At 39.0% G+C, this 19,089-nt stretch overlaps 1 protein-coding gene across 6 annotated transcripts in view; it reads right to left on the bottom strand.

Annotated features, from left to right (window-relative positions):
- LOC112652196 (UDP-glucuronosyltransferase 2A3-like) overlaps nt 1–16,208 on the bottom strand; it is a 35,374-nt gene extending 19,166 nt beyond the window's left edge. Inside the window, exons 1-3 of one of the 6 annotated variants that reach the window (XM_049093020.1) lie at nt 15,420–16,208; nt 14,871–14,936; nt 1,544–2,437 (exon numbers count right to left, since the gene is read on the bottom strand). In XM_049093020.1, the coding sequence (XP_048948977.1) occupies nt 1,544–2,264 (721 nt within the window). In that variant the 5' untranslated portion in view covers nt 2,265–2,437; nt 14,871–14,936; nt 15,420–16,208. Of the gene's footprint in view, nt 1–1,543; nt 2,438–14,870; nt 15,392–15,419 lie in introns of those variants that run through there. The other 5 variants (XM_049093021.1, XM_025435671.3, XM_025435672.3 and 2 more) reach the window with 5 other exon arrangements.
- Between the last annotated feature and the right edge of the window lie 2,881 nt (nt 16,209–19,089).

Here is a 19,089-nt window from a genome sequence, read left to right as displayed (position 1 = left end):
AAAATCAACAAAAGTACATACAACAAACAAACAAGCCTACTAAAGATGACAGAGTTAAACATTTGCCATAGTTCCTAAGGATTACATCTATTCCATAATATTTATACAGAGAATCCTATAACTTTCCCCTCTTTATGCATAATATGACAAATGGACTAAAAATTCATCGATAGCCCTGGAAAAGTTTCTCTTATTAACAGAACATATTTATTTTTCTATATCTTGCATTTATTTATGAGAATAGAATTGAGACCAAAATCCTGTCTTCTTTACTTTAAATCCATAGAACCCAACACACTACCTACACCCACGTTGTGCTTCCTGGTTCTCAAATTATTTGCAGTGAAATCAGCACAGTATAAACTTAAATCATGTATAAAGCTAAGGAGTTTTAAAATTTATTCCTTTGAATATATTGTTTGTGAAACAAGGTATCTATTGGAAAGTCAGTGTTCCAGACTGACTTGTGTTCCTCTAACATTCATGTTGAAATCTGATCATATTTTTGAATTAGATACCTTAAAGAAGTAATTATATTAGAATGAGGTCCTAAGAGTGGGCCTTAATCCAATATCCCAGAGAAACCAGACTTGGCAACACCAAGATTCTCAAAAATAGTTGGGAGTGGAAGCCAACCTCAGTTGATGGAATCAAATGAGAGCCAAACATATGAAAATTGCAAAGCAAAACCATTCCTTATTAGAAAAAGCAATCAGATAAAATAGAATATGTGTCATTAGTAACTTAAAAAGGGCTATCTTTCAACAACTCAAGCTATTAACTTTTTTAGTTTTCCATTTAATTTTTCTAGTTTCTGTGTAGTACTCCCTTAAGGAGTATAAAGCTTCTAGAAAACTTTTCAGTATGACCAGCTATGATGAAACAGTTCACGTAAGACTAATGAAGTTTCATTCCGTGTTTAAAAAAAAAAAAAAAAAAAAGAGAGAGATATGAATGGCAAAGACTCTGGCCCAACAGGAGAGAATAATATACATTTTAAATGTAATAATTAATGAGTCTCAAAATTTGTGGGTCAAAATTCAGACAAAGGAAATTATATATGCCAAAGTTAATCCGTTGTTAATACAGTTCAGGCTTCAGTTTGTTGCCACAGTCAGGCAAAAGGATTATCTTACTTTTACAACAAATATTACACTTCTTTAACCAATAAAATGTCAAATCTCTTCCATTATGAAAACTCAGTATACAAGACTCATTTGCGATATCCTATATCTGATAAAAAAATTATACCTTCCGTTAGACTGACATTTATTAGTGTTTTATATTTTGTTTGGATAACAATCTATTAAGTATCACGGTACCTTACAAACTGGTTAGATGACTGTAAAGACAGGGTAACCATTCCAAGATATTTCTTGCCTCGTCCTCCCAATTGATTGTGGATAACAGTTCATTGCTATCATTTATAAAGGTTTATGTGGAATTGAAACTTTTAAAAATATACTCTTCATTTTCCTAGACTTTTTTTAAACCACCTAAGTTTCTTTACACAACTACTTTAGAATGAAAAGCAATCACTTACCTAATACTTCACTGTAAAACTGGTCCCAAAATGGATTGTCATGTTGGTGGATCCAGAACTTAAAGAAAATGGAGTACATTAAATTTTTTACCCTTTGCAGAAAAGTCATTCTGTCTGTTAGTGCCGCCATGGTAACAGGAACATAGGAAAGTGGAGCTGGAAGCTTCCCACAGTATTTTTCCACAGTGTCACCAATAGAGAACCTTACCGTATACACAAAAGGGACCCCCAGTAGTTCAGCAATCAGCTCTCCACAGGGTAATGCAGGGTCTATGACCATTACATTGTAGTTAGCTTCCCGGAGTTTCTTCATGATTGACTGGTTGTAAACTACAGTCTCACACAGTTTGAAATTTCCATCATCTTGAAATAAGAATTCGTCCAGTTTTAATGCTGACTGCCAGTGTGACAATGTTGGCATAACATTAGTAGCTATGTCTAAAAAATGATCTAGCGACTTTTCAGCAGCCTCTCTGTCGTGTGGCATGGGGATCACCTCAAATTTCAGTGTGGAAGGCTTGTTGTAGTCAATGATGAAACTCTGTGGAGACACCAACACAGTCACCTCATGGCCCCTTTCTGTGAGTTTCTCCAGAATAATCTTTATATTGAGCCAAGGGCTCATGTCACAGGGCCACACCAGGACCTTCCCACAGAATCCACAGCCAGTGTAGCAGAGCTGCAGCAGCACAATTGCTGAAATCCATTTTGTAGACATCATGACAGTAGGTTCCTTACACACTGCTCTACAGAAGTTAAATGTTTGCTGGGCACAGAGTGAAGAGGCAATTTAGATACAGATCAAGTTAAAAATTAATTTCTAGAGTTAAGAAATGACACTATGTGACAGCACTTTGTCGTTGTTGACGAGGCACAGTCTTATAGAGTATTTGTCTAAAAGGAGATATGAAATATTTAAATATGTTAGAGGAAATGGCTGCAGTATTTTAGGAGTTCATTTTAAATATATTAAAACAAAAAATGATATATTTTAATTGACAATTTTTAAATATAAAAGAATAATCCATTTAAGCAAGTCTAGTAGATAATATAGTACATCTTATGGAACATGATGATTGATAATTTGGGAAACAAAAATGTAAGCCTTGACATAAAATTGGTTACATGCTAGTATATGAGTAAGATGCATACATCACATAGTCACAAGAGGAATGTGCTAAATAGTAGATTAAAGTACAGCATTTCAGGGCCTCAGAAGATGCTGTCACTCTAATGTGAAAAAAAATCACACAAAGCTGCAAGATGGAGGGTGCATTTCACCTGAGCCCAGAAGCAAACGTGACAGAAGGAGGGTTCTGAAGGTGAATTGAAGAAAAGGAAAAAAAGAATGCTGATATGGGAATCATGACCATTTATGTGTAGAGTTATCAGTTCAGTATGTTTAGAGTGAAAGCCAACATAGGACAGTGCACACAAGGAAAATACTATTTAAGACAGGACACTTTGGAGAGCCTTGGATCTTGTACTTTGGGTTCCATTTTAATTTCCATTAAAGAAGTCTACTCAGATTTGCAACTGAGATTCAGAACATGATCATAGGTGTCCTATAATGAAACTATTCTAGCTTATAAATAGGATTTGAGGGATGCCTGGGTGGCTCAGTGGTTGAGTGTCTGCCTTTAACTCAGGTCATAATCCCAGGGTTCCAGGATCGGGTCTCACATTGGGTCCCCATGGAAAGCTTACTTCTCCCTCTGCCTGTGTCTCTGCCTCTCTTTATATATCTGTCATGAATCAATAAAGTAAAATTATTAAAATTAAATAAATAAATAAATAAATAAATAGGATTTGAATGTTATAGAAAAAATACATGTGTAAGGGGCTAAAAGTAAATATTAGGAAAACAAAATCTGATGTGAATACCAGGGAGAATATAATTTTGGTTCATGAAAGGAAAGCATAGAATGATGCCTTATAGTTCAGGAGAAGTGAGAAATGGTTGGTAATTAAAAAACAAAGAAGTTCTCAGTTTATAGTTTGAGCAACCAGAGTATGATAATGACAGGCAAAACCATGAGGCACTAAATGAATAGTGTCTGTGGAAAGATTTGTGACCTGTAGTGTGTGTGAGTTAATAACTGGACATGTCTGTGGAAATATTGACTTGACGTAAACACCAAAATCTCAACGGAGGGGTAATATTTAGAAATATACATGTTATGTTCAGTTGTCCATCTATATTTTCTTTTTTTGTACATTTTTTAAATTTAAATTCAGTTTGCCAACATATAGTATAATACCCAGTGCTCATCCCATCAAGTACCCTCCTCAGTGCTCCATCCCCCCACCCACCTCCCCTTCCTTAACCCTTTGTTTCCCAGAGTTAGGGGTCTCTCATGGTTTGTCTCCCTCTCTAATTTTTCCCACTCAGTTCCCCATATGATGAAACCATATGATGAAACTATATGATGATTGTCCATCTATATTTAACCCAATTTGAATTCCTTTACAAATCCTTTAATACTTCATACTCTCCCAAAGCAATTTTTAGCACACCGTGTATACCAGATTCTGTACTATGCACAGGGCATAAACAAGAAAAATCATTTCCAGTTCAAAATGACTTCACAGGTTGCTGCAAAAATGTCAGTTCAACCAATACTTATTCTACACACAGGAGGGAGATGGATCTTAGATGGTTAGAAGGAATTAGGGAGGGCAAGCCCATAAAGGAGGTTGCTTAGTGGAAGAAGAGAATGATGATATAATGCTTTAGCTAAGTCTTTAAGAGTGGTATTTACAGGTTGAAGAGTATCACTTGGAAGTAACAGAGAATACTAATGTATCTCTGTTCCAAGAAGTATGACATGGTTTTATCAATGTTATATTCAATTACAAAATTATATCAAAATATTTGACAGGGACATATTGAAATTTCAAATCCCTTGAGAGTTTTTCTGTTGTGTTAAAGAGAAGATCCAAAGCAGAATTGTTTAAAAGATGCAAAGATAAATCTAGGGTCAAATCGCCAATCAACCCTGCACAATTAGAATTTGTGTATAAGGAAACAACATCTCATGACTGCAAACCAGCAAAACCAACAGAAACCCCAAATATTAACACAGTAATTTTAAACATTATTATTTAAATGAAATATATAAAATTATGTTGTTCAATATGTTTGAGTATGAACGCAGAAACTGAAAACATTAGCAAGGAACAAGAGATGAAAAAGAATAATTGTGATAATTTGCTAAAGAGCCAAAGAGAATTTCTAGAAATTATAAATTCAACGAATGAAATCAAAGGAGTAGACACAGCTATTGAAATAAACAGTAACCCAGAAGAGAAATCAAAGACATGATATATAATTAAGTTCTGAATAAAAAACGTGGAATAGAAAATATGATAGACTGGTCAAGAAACATGGAGAATAAACTCAGATAACCAAATCTAGTTGTTGGGTTTGACCAACTTGGTGTCTCCTCTCTCAACTCCCTTTCTGCTGTTTAAAGCTGGCCCCTTTTCCTACAACTGGCCTGCATGACTAATTCCTATATTAAAGTTCTTTCAACCAAATCCCCCAGTTTCTTTTAAGTTTTTAATAATCATTTTAGATTTATGAAAATTACAAATGAATTATAAAGACTTCTGTATACCCTGCAGGGATTATTAGTGTGGTGTTTGCCTAATAGTGATTTACCACTTTTGTTATTCTTCTGCAGTTGTTAATTGGAATTTTACGGTAAAAGGTCGCAAAAATATGCATAAACATATGGTTACTGTGATTTGCATAGTCTCATGGCATCTTCTTAGAAAATATTTATTAATTACATAAGGAGGCTCCTGGCAGACACCATCTTAACTAAGTGATCAGAATTATTGTCACTAAGATTAATCTATCCATATTATGTGCCTCCTGATGTGCCACACAGTGAAGGGCACAAGATTGCTTCTATAGCATTCTTACCAAAGATGTATAACCTCACTTTAGTATGAGAAAATATCAGAAAAACCCAAATTAAAGGAGTGTCTAAAAATAGCAACCAGACAATACTCTTCTTAAATAAGAGTTAAGGAAAGACTGTGGCAACTGTCACAACTTGAAAAGAGTGAGGACACTAGGCAAGATAATTCAAGAAGGGAACCTAGATCGTGTATCAGAAAGAAAAAAGAACACTAGCAGGATAATTGACAACATCTGAATAAGGATTCCTACTTTTGAACATTTTATTATTTATGTAAAAATGTTAATATTGAAAACCTAGTGAATTAAAATTTTTTCATTCTTTTTGTTTTTTTTCTTTCTGTTTTTTATTGGAATTCAAGAAACTGATTGTTTATTATTTATTTACTTTATCAGTATAAGATATACATTTATTTTATTTTATATATTTTACTCAATTATTATCATTATTTAATTTATTGTTCAAAGCGTCCCAGATTTTGGAAACTTTTTTATATATTGGTTCCTATATCCTTTTGGTATGACTCCATTCTTTTATTTTAATTTTTTTAAGGTTGTATTTATTTATTTGAGAGAGTGAAGCAAGAGCAGAGGGAGGAGCAGAGGGACAAGCATACTCCCTGCTGAGAAAGGAACCCAACTTGGGGGTCCATCCCAGGACCTGAGATCATGACTACCTAAGCTGAAATCAGGCCCTTAACTGACTGAGCCACTTAGGCGCCCAAAATGTACTCAATTTCTTTTAAAAAAGAAAGAAAACTTAGATATTTTATTCTTATAGCATTAGTTACAGAATATATCTTTTTATCTCAAAGAGAAAAATTCTGGGGGGGCAGGGCAAGATAGTGGAGGAGTAGGGGTCCTCACCTCACCTGGCCCCAAGAACTCACCTAGATAACTTTCAAACTACCCTGAAAACATACAAATTCGACCTGAGATTTACAGAGAGAACAGCTGGAACACTACAGAGAGAAGGGTTTTCACTTCTAACAAGGTAGGAAGGCAGAAAAAAATAAAGCAAAAAAGAACCAGTGGGGGAGGCCCCGCGGGGAGCCGGGCTGAGGCCCAGGGAGAGCCCCCAGGACGGAGAGCCCCGCCCGGAGCAGCGGGAACCTCACCGACCCCCCGATTCCTCCGCGGAGAAGCGCTCGCAGGGACCTCGGGCAGGACCGGGAGGGGCCGCGGGGCCTCCAGGCTCCCAGGGTCACTCACGGAGGAGGGGGCCCGGGGAGAGGCTGCACCCCGCGGCCGAGTGGGAGAGGGCGGGGGCTGGGGGGGCCTCGGGGAGAAGCCGGGGCTCGGGGGGGATGGAGGGGCCTCGGGGAGAAGCCGGGGTCGGGCGGGGCTGGGGGGGGGGGCTGCACCTGCTGCCTTCGGGAGCCGCGGCCCGGGGAGCATGATACCAGCAGCGCAGGCCCCGACCCAGGGCGCCGGGGACACGGCCGGGCTCCTGCTCCCCCTGGGACAGGCAGAGGCGGGGAGGGCCCAGGACAGCGAGGAGGCTCCTGCCCCGGGGCCCCCAGCTGTGCAGGGCAGCGCCCCCCGCCCCGGGAGCACCCAGGCCCCTGCGGACCGGGAGACTGCGGTGGTTCCTGGGGAGCTGACTCCAGGGCTGGGGACCTGGCCACCGCCAGTGGTGATGTCCCTCCTGGGGTCACCCTGAGCCTGGGGGGGTGGTGGGCGCCAGGGAACAGGGGCCTCACGGGGTGAACAGCTCCCACTGGGCCGTGCACTTGGCGGGGGGTGGGGGGGCAGCCCCCCCAGGTGCACACACCTGAGAACCAGCACAGCAGCACCTGCCCCAGAAGACCAGCTGGAGGACAGGGCAAGAGCAAGTTCTGCACTGAGCAGCACTGGGAAGCGCCAGGGGAAGTCGAGGGATTTACAGTATATAGAACCAGAGAGTACCCCCTCTTTTATATTTTTTCTTCCTTTTTCCGTACAACTCGTTTTTAAATCAGACTGTAAATTTCCAATGTTTTTTTTTTCTTTTTTCCCACCTTAACTACAATAGTTTACCACTTCTTCATTTTAAAGATTCTGCCTTTTTGATATTCATATTTCTACAATTACAGGCCCTGGACATATTTTCCATTTCTAGATTCCCTTTAACACACTCAACTTAATTTTGGGAGATATGCAAGATATTTTTTTTGTTTTGTTTTGTGATTTTTGTTTTCTCTGCCTCATTTTGTTCTATAATGACAGAAGTTAATACCTTCTAAAACATGACCAGCATGCACCCAGAACCAGGGGGTAAACCGTGCTGGTTCATTCTGTGACATTCCTCATTCCCATTCTGCCCCCCTCTTTTATCTCATTTATGTTTTGGCAGTCAATGTTGGGGTCTTCTACAAGTATTTCTGGTTTATATAAATTTGGGACTGACCATCTTCAAATATACAGACTTAATACACTCAGAAAAAAGAGGATTACCTTCTAGAACCCCTCATGTAGACTACATTCTCCTTCCAATATAACTTTGTCACCACCACCATCTCCCAGACCCTCCTTTTTTTCTTCTAATTTTTTTTCTTCTTTCTTTTTTTTTTTTCTCTTCTTCTTTGGGATTACTTGGTCTTTTATTTTTTACTACTTTGTTTTAAAATTTGTTTTTCACTTTAGTGCTCCTGTTCTTATTTTGTTCTGATCTTTGTTTTCAATTTCTGGTCTCTGACCTCGGCAGAATCATCTAGGATGAAATTTACTTACATCGTGGTTGATATTCTTAACGCACCCCGCTCATACCACCACTCTGCAATAAGCAAAATGACTAAAAAGAAAAACCCACCACAAAAGGAAGAATCAGAAACAGTACTATCTGCCACAGAGTTACAGAATTTGGATTATAATTCGATGTCAGAAAGCAATTCAGAAGCACAATTATAAAACTACTGGTAGCTCTGGAAAAAAAAAAAAACATAAAGGAATCAAGAGATTCATGACTGCAGAATTTAGATCTAATAAGGCCAAAATTAACAACAAATTAAATGAGATGCAATCCAAACTGGAGGTCCTAACGACAAGGGTTAATGAGGTAGAAGAATGAGTGAATGACATAGAAGACAAATTGATGGCAAGGGAGAAGCTGACAATTAAAAGACCATGAAAAAAGTTAAGGGAAATAAATGATAACCTCAGAAGGAAAAATCTACATATAATTGGGATTCCAGAAAGTGCCGAGAGGGACAGAGGGACATAAAGCATATTTGAACAAATCATAGCTGAGAACTTCCCTAATTCGGTAGGGAAACAGGCAATCAGATCCCAGAGATAGAGAGGTCCCCCCCTAATATCAATAAAAACCGTTCAACACCTCGACATTTAATAGTGAAACTTGCAAATTCCAAAGATAAAGATAAAATCCTTAAAGCAGCAAGAGACAAGAGATCCCTAACTTATATGGGGAGAACTATTAGATTAACAGCAGACCTCTCCACAGAGACCTGGCAGGCCAGAAAGGGCTGGCAGGATATAGTTAGGGTCCTAAATGAGAAGAACCTGCAGCCAAGAATACTTTATCCAGCAAGGCTCTCATTCAGAATAGAAGGAGAGATAAAGAGCTTCCAAGATAGGCAGAAACTGAAAGAATATGACACCAAACTGGCTCTGCAAGAAATATTAATGGGGACTCAGTAAAAGAAAGAGGAAGCCCAAAGAAATAACCCACAAAAACAGGCACTGAATAGGTATTATGATGACACTAAATTCATATCTTTCAATAGTAACTGTGAACGTGAATGGCTAAATGATTCCATCAGAAGACACAGGGTGTCAGACTGGATAAAAAAGCAAGACCCATCTTGCTGTCTATAAGAGACTCATTTTAGACCTAAGGACACCTGCAGCCTAAAAATGAAAGGTTGGAGAACCATTTACCATTTACCATTCAAATGGTCCTCAAAAGAAAGCTGGGGTAGCAATCCTCATATCAGATAAGTGAAAGTTTATTCCAAAGACTGTAGTAAGAGAGAAAGAGGGATACTATATCACATGTAAAGGATCTATCCAACAAGAGGATCTAACAATCATGAATATTTATGCCGCTAATGTAGGAGCTGCAAAGTATATCAATCAATTAATAACCAAAGTAAAGACATACTTAGATAATAATACACTAATATTGGGAGACTTCAACACATTGCTTTCTGCAAATGACAGATATTCTAACACAACATCTCCAAAGAAACAAGGGCTTTAAATGATATACTGGGCCAGATGAATTTTACAGATATTTACAAAGCTTTGCATCTGAACGCAACTGAATACACATTCTTCTCAAGTGCACATGGAATTTTCTCCAGAATAGACCACATGTTGGGTCACAAATCAAGTCTCAACCGATACCAAAAGATTGGGATCGCCCCTGCATATTTTCAGACCACAATGCTTTGAAACTTGAACTCAATCACAAAAAGAAATTTGGAAGAAACTCACACACGTGCAGGTTAAAGAATATCCTGCTAAAAGATGAATGGGTCAACCAGGAAATTAAAGAAGAATTAAAAAGATTCATGGAAACTAATGAAAATGAAGATACAACCATTCAAAATCTCCGGGATAGAGCAAAAGCAGTCCTAATAGGTAAATACATGCAATACAAGCATTCCTTAAAAAGTTGGGAAAAAAACTCAAACACACAAACTACCATCACACCTAAAGGAACTGGAGAAAGAACAGCAAATAAAACCTACACCCAGCAGAAGAGAGTTAATAAAGATTCAAGAAGAACTCAATAAAATAGAGACCAGAAGAACTGTAGAACAGATCAACAAAACCAGGAGTTGGTTTTGTAAGAATTAATATGAGAAAGGGAGACAGAACATAAAGACTCCTAACTCTGGGAAACGAACTAGGGGTGGTGGAAGAGGAGGAGGGCGGGGGGTGGGGGTGAATGGGTGATGGGCACTGAGGAGGGCACTTGACGGGATGAGCACTGGGTATTATTCTGTATGTTGGCAAATTGAACACCAATGAACACCAAGAAAAAATAAATTTATTATAAAAAAAATTAATAAGATAGATAAACCCTTAGCCAACCTTATTAAAAACAAAAGAGAAAAGACTCAAATTAATAAAATCATGAATGAATTAGGAGAAATCACAACAAATACCAAGGAAATACAAAACATATGATGAGTAGCTATACGCCAATAAATTAAGTGATCTAGAAGAAATAGACACATTTCTGAAAAACCACAAACTACTTAAACTGTAATAGGAAGAAATAAAAACCTGAAGAGGCTGATAACCAAGAAGGAAATTGAAGCAGTCATCAAAAACCTCCCAAGACACAAAAGTCCAGGGCCAGATGGCTTCTCAGAGGAATACTATCAAACGTTTAAATAAGAAACAATACCTATTCTACTAAAGTTCTGGAAAGATGGAAAGGGATGGAATACTTCCAAACTTGTTTTATGAGGACAGCATTACCTTAATTCCAAAACCAAAGACCCCACCAAAAAGGAGAATTATAGACCAATATTCCTGATGAACATAGATGCAAAAATTCTCACCAAGATACTAGCCAATAGGATCCAACAATACATTAAGAAGATTATTCACCATGACCAAGTAGGATTTATCCCCAGGATGCAAGGCTGGTTGAACATTCATAAAACAATCAACATGATAGACCATATCAATGAGGAAAAAAAAAAAAAACAAGAACCATATGATCCTCTCAATAGATGCAGAGAAAGCATTTGACAAAATACAGCATCCATTCCTGATCAAAAGTCTTCAGAATGTAGGGATAGAGGGAACATTCCTCAGCATCTTAAAAGCCATCTACAAAAAGCCCACAGCAAATATCATTCTGAATAGGGAAACACTGGAAGCCTTTCCCCTAATATCAGGAACAAGACGGGGATGTCCACTCTCACCACTGCTATTCAACATAGTACTGAAATCCTAGCCTCAGCAATCAGACAACAAAAAGACATCAAAGGCATTCAAATTGGCAAGAAGAAGCCATACTCTCCCTCTTCGCAGATGACATGATACTGCACATAAAAAACCCAAAAGACTCCACCCCAAGATTGCGAGAACTCATATAGCAATTTGGTAGTGTGGCAAGATACAAAATAAATGCCCAGAAATTAGTGGCATTTCTATACACTGATTGAAGAAAGAGAAATTAAGGAATCAATCCCATTTACAATTGCATCCAAAAGCTTAGGATACATAGAAATAAGCCTATCCAAAAAGATAAAGGATCTGTACCTGAAAAACTACAGAACACTTATGAAAGAAATTGAGGAAGACACAAAGAAATGGAAAAATATTCAATGCTTATAGATTTGAAGAATTAATATTGTGAAAATGTCTATGCTACCCAGGGAAATTTACACATTTAATGCAATCCCTATCAAAATACCATGGACTTTTTTCAGAGTTGGAACAAAAAAATCTTAAATTTGTGTGGAATCAGAAAAGACCCTGAATAGCCAGGGGAATATTGAGAAAGAAAACCGGAGCCAGGGGTATCACAATGCCGGTTTTCAAGCTGTGATCCTCAAGACAGTGTGGTACTGGCACAAAAACAGACATATATCAATGGAACAGAATAGAGAATCCAGAAATGGGCCCTCAACTCTATTGTCAACTACTATTCGACAAAGCAGGAAAGACTATCCACTGGAAAAAGGACAGTCTCTTCAATACATGGTGCTGGGAAAATTGGACAGCCACGTGCAGAAGAATGAAACTAGACAATTCTCTTACACCACACACAAAGATAAACTCAAAATGGATGAAATATCTAAATGTGAGACAAGAATCCATCAAAATCCTGGAGGAGAACACAGGCAATACACTCTTTGAACTTGGCCACAGCAACTTCTTGCAAGATACCTCTACGAAGGCAAGGGAAACAAAAGCAACAAACAAAATGAACTATAGGGACTTAATAAGGATAAAAAGCTTCTGCACAGCAACAGAAACAATCAACAAAACTAAAAGACAACCTACAAAATGTGAAAAGACATTTGCAAATGACATACCAGACAAAGGGCTAGTATCCAAGATCTACAAAGAACTTATCAAACTCAACATCCAAGAAATGTACAACCCAATAATGAAATGGCCAGAAGACATGAACAGAAATTTCACCAAAGAAGCCATAGACATGGCCAACAAGCACATTAGAAAATGCTCTGCATCACTTGCCATCAGGGAAACACAAATCAAAACCACAATGAGATACTACCTCACACCAGTGAGAATGGGGAAAATTAACAAGACAGGAAACAACAAATGTTGGAGAAGATGTGGAGAAGGGGAACCCTCTTGCACTGTTGGTAGGAATGTGAACTGGTGCAGCCACTCTGGAAAACTGTGTGGAGGTTCCTCAAAGAGTTAAAAATAGACCTGCCCTACGACCCAGCAATTGCCCTGCTGGGGATTTACCCCAAAGATAAAGATGCAGTGAAATGCCCGGACACCTGCACCCCGATGTTTATAGCAGCAATGGCCACAATAGCCAAACCATGGAGCCTTGCTGTCCTCCAAAAGATGAATGGATAAAGAAGACATAGTCTATATATACAATGGAATATTCCTCAGCCATTAGAAATGATAAATACCCATGATTTATTTCAACAAGGATGGAAATGGAGGTTATTATGCTGAGTAAAGTAAGTCAATCAGAGAAGGACAATCATTATATGGTTTCATTCATTTGGGGAATATAAAAATAGTGAAAGGGATTAAAGGAGAAAAGAGATAAAATGAGTGGGAAAAATCAGAGATGGTGACAGAACATGAGAGACTCCAAATTCTGGGAAATGATCAAGGGGAAGTGGAAGGGGTGGTGGGTGGGGGGTGACTGGGTGAAAGTAGGTGAGGGAGACACTTGACAGGATGAGTACTGGGTGTTATAGAATATGTTGGCAAACTGAACTACAATAAAAAATATACAAAAAAATTTTAAAAAGGAAGTATTACACCGCCAAAAATAATATTTCTATGAATCTGACCAGTCTAGATTCCTCTAGAACTGGTATCATACAGTATTTGTCTTTTTGTAAATGGCCCATTTCACTCAGCATAATGTCTTAAGGTTCATTCATGATGGCACATGTTAAAATTTTCTTCTGAGTATTATTCCATTGTGTGCATATACGGCATTTCATCGACTGATCTCTTCATCAACGGACACTTGGGTTGTTTCTACCTTGTGGCTCTTGTGAATAGCGATGTCAGGAAGATGGGTGTCCTAATTTCAATTCTTTTTTGATATGGACCTATAAGTCTTATTGCTGGACCAAATGGTAATTCTATTTATACCTTTTCAGGAGCCTCCATCCCCTTTTCATCAGTGTTATTTATAATAGATCTAATCCCTCTTTCCTTTGGAGTATACAATTGATATGAGATTGATTTCCTTTATCAGTATATTTGTACAAATGAGTGTGCGTTTCTATGTGGATGTGTGTGTTTGTATGTACAAGCAAGAAACAAAGGAGAGCCAGTATGCAGTGTCAAGGAGGAAATGCTCTTAGATGTGTTGGATTATACCTGGATTCTTTATAATGTTATCATGACTAACATAGATTCCTGAAAGGAGGCCACACAGCAGGATATGAACTCACCTTTACTTCTTTATTATTATAGTCCTATTAAACTACTTGTGTTTAGTCTAGGCAGGTTTTCTGAAAAGTTGCTTTTCTTTAGTCATTGGTATTTTATCTCTTTGACTGTGAGCACCAAAAAAAATCATATTGTGATTGAGATGACGTTATATCCTTTTTCTCTTAGCTTCATCATCTATACCTAACCTTAAACTTTGTCAGCATTTCCCAAGCTCTCCTCTTAAAACGCTCTTTAAGGATTAGAGGTTAAGATGTGCTGTCGTACATGAATCTGGTTCTACTTTTGGAATTTGCATAAAGTAGCTCTGGATTCCTACTGATACTCCAGAAATATATAGTAACTTACTTCAATGACCATATTTTTGTCTTCCTTAAGTATGACATCTTTTGCCCTGAAATCATATTATGTAATTGGTGTCTCATTAGAATGTGCTATGCATTAGTGGCAGTGAGGGGAGGGGCCCTGGTCATCCCCACAGTGAGTGCCCAGGGTAGCACTTGCACCACAGTGGCAGAGGTACAGCAGGGCTTAGCAGAGATGTGGTCACCCTCCTGAGTAGCTCAATTCAGACTATATAAAGCTCTTGGCAAAGCCGTGTTCTACTGGAATTGTTTTGTAATTATTCTGGCTTGTAGTCCCGGATCCTTGCCAATTTAAGAATATTTACTACTTTGTATGCTAGAATAATTCCTCATTGCTCAACGCACTCTCCTACCAAAAGAGGGAAAGAAGAAACAAAGAAAGAAGAGAAAGAAATAGAAAGGAGCCAAAATTTCCTGGATATCTTATCAAAACTACACTTACCTTTTTGGTTTCGTTTCGTTTCCTTTTGGTCTCTCTGTTTTAAATTCATTATTTCTTATTTTCTCTCTGGAAAATAATGGTTAATCCTTCCAATACAAAGAGTATGCTTTCTCATTCTTTCTCATTGTTCTATAGCTTCTCTAAAAGCTTTTTAAAAAAATAGAATAAAGAAAAAGTTTTCAAATGTTGACCTTGTGGACTGTATGGTGTCCAGAGACTTCTTCAAAAGTAAAATTCTACCCAGGGGTGCCTGGGTGGTTCAGTCATTTAAGTGTTCCAGTCCCAATTTCAGCACAGGTCATGATCTCAGTGTTGTGAGGTCATTCCCCCCAGTAGGATCCTACCCTCAGCAGGAAGTCTGATTGGGATTCTCTCTTCCTCATTGTGTCTCTGCCCACCCCCTGCTTAAATACACACATACATACATACAATCGTTTTAAAAAGTATAATTCCACCCTAATGATATTAGATTCACATTAGTTTCCATTTGTAGGTTATACTTCTTGGGAGCGTTTTGTATTAGCAACGGACCACAGGATTCTACCTGACCTTATAATTTAAGCATTCCATAGTATTTGTGAGCTTGAGAGATCACTTCATATTTTCATTCCATCATTTGACTTATAAAAGACAATTTCCGTTGAGGTTGTACAAAGTCACCTTCCTAGGCACTAGGAGAATTAAGATTTCATGCTACCAATTAAAGACATGACTGAGGAGAGCCTGGGTGGCTCAATGGGTTAAGCGTCTGCCTTTGGCTCAGGTCATAATCCCAGGCTCCTGGGATTGAGTCCAGCATCGGGCTCCTTGCTCAGCAGGGAGCCTGCTTCTCCCTCTCCCTTGGCCTGCTGCTCCCCATGCTTGGGCGTGCTCTCTCTCTCTCTCTCTCTCTCTCAAATAAATAAGTAAAATATTTAAATAGAAAAAGAATAAAAACCATGACTTCCCTAAGACTTCACTGTCTTAGGTTGATCCCAACTCCTCTCATTAAATGTTTGGAAACAAAAGTCAAAATAAAGCACGTAGAGCACGTATTTTCACTCTCTCCATGAATGTCATTTGATCAGTTAATTCTGACCGAATAAGAGCTACTAGGAGGGAGGGAGAGGAAGTCCTCCACGGTGTTTCTCAAACGCGTGGCCTGCAGAGAACCGGAGCCTGTACACTAGAGGTATTCTCAGGAGCTCAGCCACAGCTCACGCAGGGTCCGACAGCGTCGGCAGGAATGACCTTGAACTCTGATCCTTGTCGTTTTGTCATGAGGTTCTCGTTTAAAGACGCATCTGTACAGTTTATCAAGACAACCAGCACATTTCCAAAGGGTTTCTGGCATTAGTGCAAAAGGGGGCCAAAATGTATGTTTGGGGAGATCACGTGTCCATCTATTGGCCAGTTGCGTCATAGTAACCTCAGTATCCTTTGTCGCCAAAGATGTAGGGTATGTCTCCAACTTACTAGCAGGTTGTTTGTCGGGACCAAGAAGAATGGAAGCTGAGATGTCAGCACAGTCACTTCACGACCCCTCTGGACAAGTTCATCCAGGAAGGCCTTTATACTGATCCCGTGGCTGTATTCCGTGGCCACAGCAGCACCTTTCCGGGACGACTCCCGGAGCTGAAGGAACAGCTCAGCTGGAGCAGCAGCAAAACTGAAACCCGTTTCACAGACGTTTTGCTTCTTTTCAAATTGCTGTTCCCTGTTGTCATTACTTGTGCCTTCCTTCTTCATTTAGATGTTTGGTCCATTTTGAGTAGTTTTTGCATATGGCTTGAGAGATTAAAAAGAGTGTTCATTTCCTTGTCAAAAATGCATCAGGGATCCCTGGGTGGCACAGTGGTTTGGCGCCTGCCTTTGGCCCAGGGCGCGATCCTGGAGACCCGGGATCGCATCCCACATCGGGCTCCCGGTGCATGGAGCCTGCTTCTCCCTCTGCCTGTGTCTCTGCCTCTCTCTCTCTCTCTCTCTCTCTCTCTCTCTCTGTGACTATCATAAATAAATAAAAAATTTAAAAAAAATGAATCAGCCATCAGTGTGTGAGAATATTCCTGGGTTCTGAAATCTATTCTGTGGCTCCATATGCTTATCTCTGTGCCTGTGTTACTGTAATTTATCATTAGTTTTCCTCTTCCGGCTTTTTATTTAAATTCCAGTTAGTCAACATACAGTGTAATATTAGTTTCACGTGTAGGACGTAGTGACTCATCACTTACAGACAACACCCGGTGCAGTGTAGTTATTTTTAAAATCAATCAGTGTAATTCCTCCATTTTTATTCAAAGTTATATAAAGGTTGTTGGACTACTTTTAGGTCCCTTGAAATATCTATACAAATTTGAGACTGGCTTGTCAATCCATTGTAAAAGGGTCCGCTGGGATTGTGATAGCGAAGGAGATGGTGTTGGACTGTGTATCAATTTGTGGAGAATTACTATTACAACAATGTTGTTTAGATCCATGAATATGAGGTGTCTTCCTTTTAGAAATTTTAAAGTATCTTCCTGCAATGTTTTGTAGTTTCCCCAGTACAGACTTTACCCTTTCCTTGTGAAATTGATGAGGCATTTTGTTCTTTTGATGGTGCTATAGTGGGGATTGTTTTCTTTATTTCATTCTGGATTGTTTATTGCACTTGTGTATTGTATATTTTCTAGTGAATTCCCAGGGTTTTTCTCTACATAGGATCCTGTCACCTCTCCATTGAAATAGTGCGATGTCTTCCTTTCCAACGTGGACTTCTTTATCTTATTTTCTTGGCTAGTCATTTGGTTTGAACCTTCAGTACAACTGTTGAAGAGACGCGTTGAGGGTGCATGTCCTAATCGATGTCCTATTCTCCTTTGTTGTCTTACAAAGAAAGCATTTAGTCTTAACCATAAAGTATGCTGTCAGCAGTGGGGTTTTTGCAGATGCCTTTTATCCATTTGAGGAGGTTCATTTCTATTAGTAGTTTACTGAGTATTTTTATCACAAGGGTATTGGACTTTGTAATGATTTTCTGCGTTTATTGAGATAATCATGCGGTCTTTGTTTTTCAATCTCTTGGTATAGGGTGTAGTAATAATTGGTTTTGAACTGTTAAAGCACCTTTTGCATTCCTGGGATAAATCCCAGTTTTCCTTGGTGTATGATTTCTTTTGCATACACCTTGCATTTGGCTTGGCTTCCTTGCATTTTGTTGAGGACTTTTGTTTTTTTTTTTTAAGATTTTATTTATTCATGAGAGACACAGAGAGGGGACAGAGAGAGGCAGAGACACAGGCAGAGGGAGAAACAGGCTCCATGAAGGGAACCAGATGTGGGACTTGATCCCAGGTCTCCAGGATCACGCCCTGGGCTAGGCGGCACTAAACCGCTCAACACCCGGGCTGCCCAAGAACTTTTGTTTTTGATGTTAATTTTATCTAAGTCCAATTAATTAACATCTAATGTATTATTGGTTTCAGAGGAAGAAGTCTGTGATTCATCAGTCTCACACAATACCCAGTGCTCATTATACCACATGCCCTCCTCAATGTCCATCACCCAGGCACCCCATTCCCCCACCCACTTCCCCTCCAGTGACCTGCAGTTTGTTTCCTATGATGAAAAGTCTCATGGCTTTTCTCCCTCTCTGATTTTGTCTTGTTTAATAATTTTTTTTCCGCTCTTCTCCTATGTTCCTCTGTTTTGTTTCTTAAATAACACATATGAGTGAGGTCATAAGATAATTACCTTTCTCTAATGGACATATTTCACTTAGTATAATATCCTCTAGTTCTATCCACATCATTGCAAATGACAAGATTGCATTTTTCTGATGGCTGAGTGGTATAGTCCATTGTATATATACACCACATCTTATTCCATCCATCTTGGTGAACGTCTCAGCTCTTTCTATAGTTTGGCTATTGTGGCCATCACTGCTATAAATATCCGAGTACAAGTGTCCCTTTATTCACTACATTTGTAACTTTTGGGTAAATACCCAGTATTGCAATTGCTGGGTCATAGAGTGGCTCTATTTTCACCTTTTTGAGGAACCTCCAACCGTTTTCGAGAGTGGCTGCACTGGCTTGCATTCCCACCACAAGAGGAGGGTTCTCCTTCTTCTGCATCCTCGCCAACATGTGTTGTTTCTTGACTTTTAATTAGGACTTCTGACCCGTGTGAAGTGGTATCTCATTGTGATTTTGACGTGAATCTCCCTGATGGCTGGTGATGTGGAGCATTTGTCATGTGT

Source organism: Canis lupus, chromosome 13 (genome assembly GCF_003254725.2).
Source record: "Canis lupus dingo isolate Sandy chromosome 13, ASM325472v2, whole genome shotgun sequence".
Classification (NCBI taxonomy): domain Eukaryota; kingdom Metazoa; phylum Chordata; class Mammalia; order Carnivora; family Canidae; genus Canis; species Canis lupus.
Note: the sequence above shows the minus strand (reverse complement) of the source record. Positions and strands in the feature narration are given on the sequence as shown.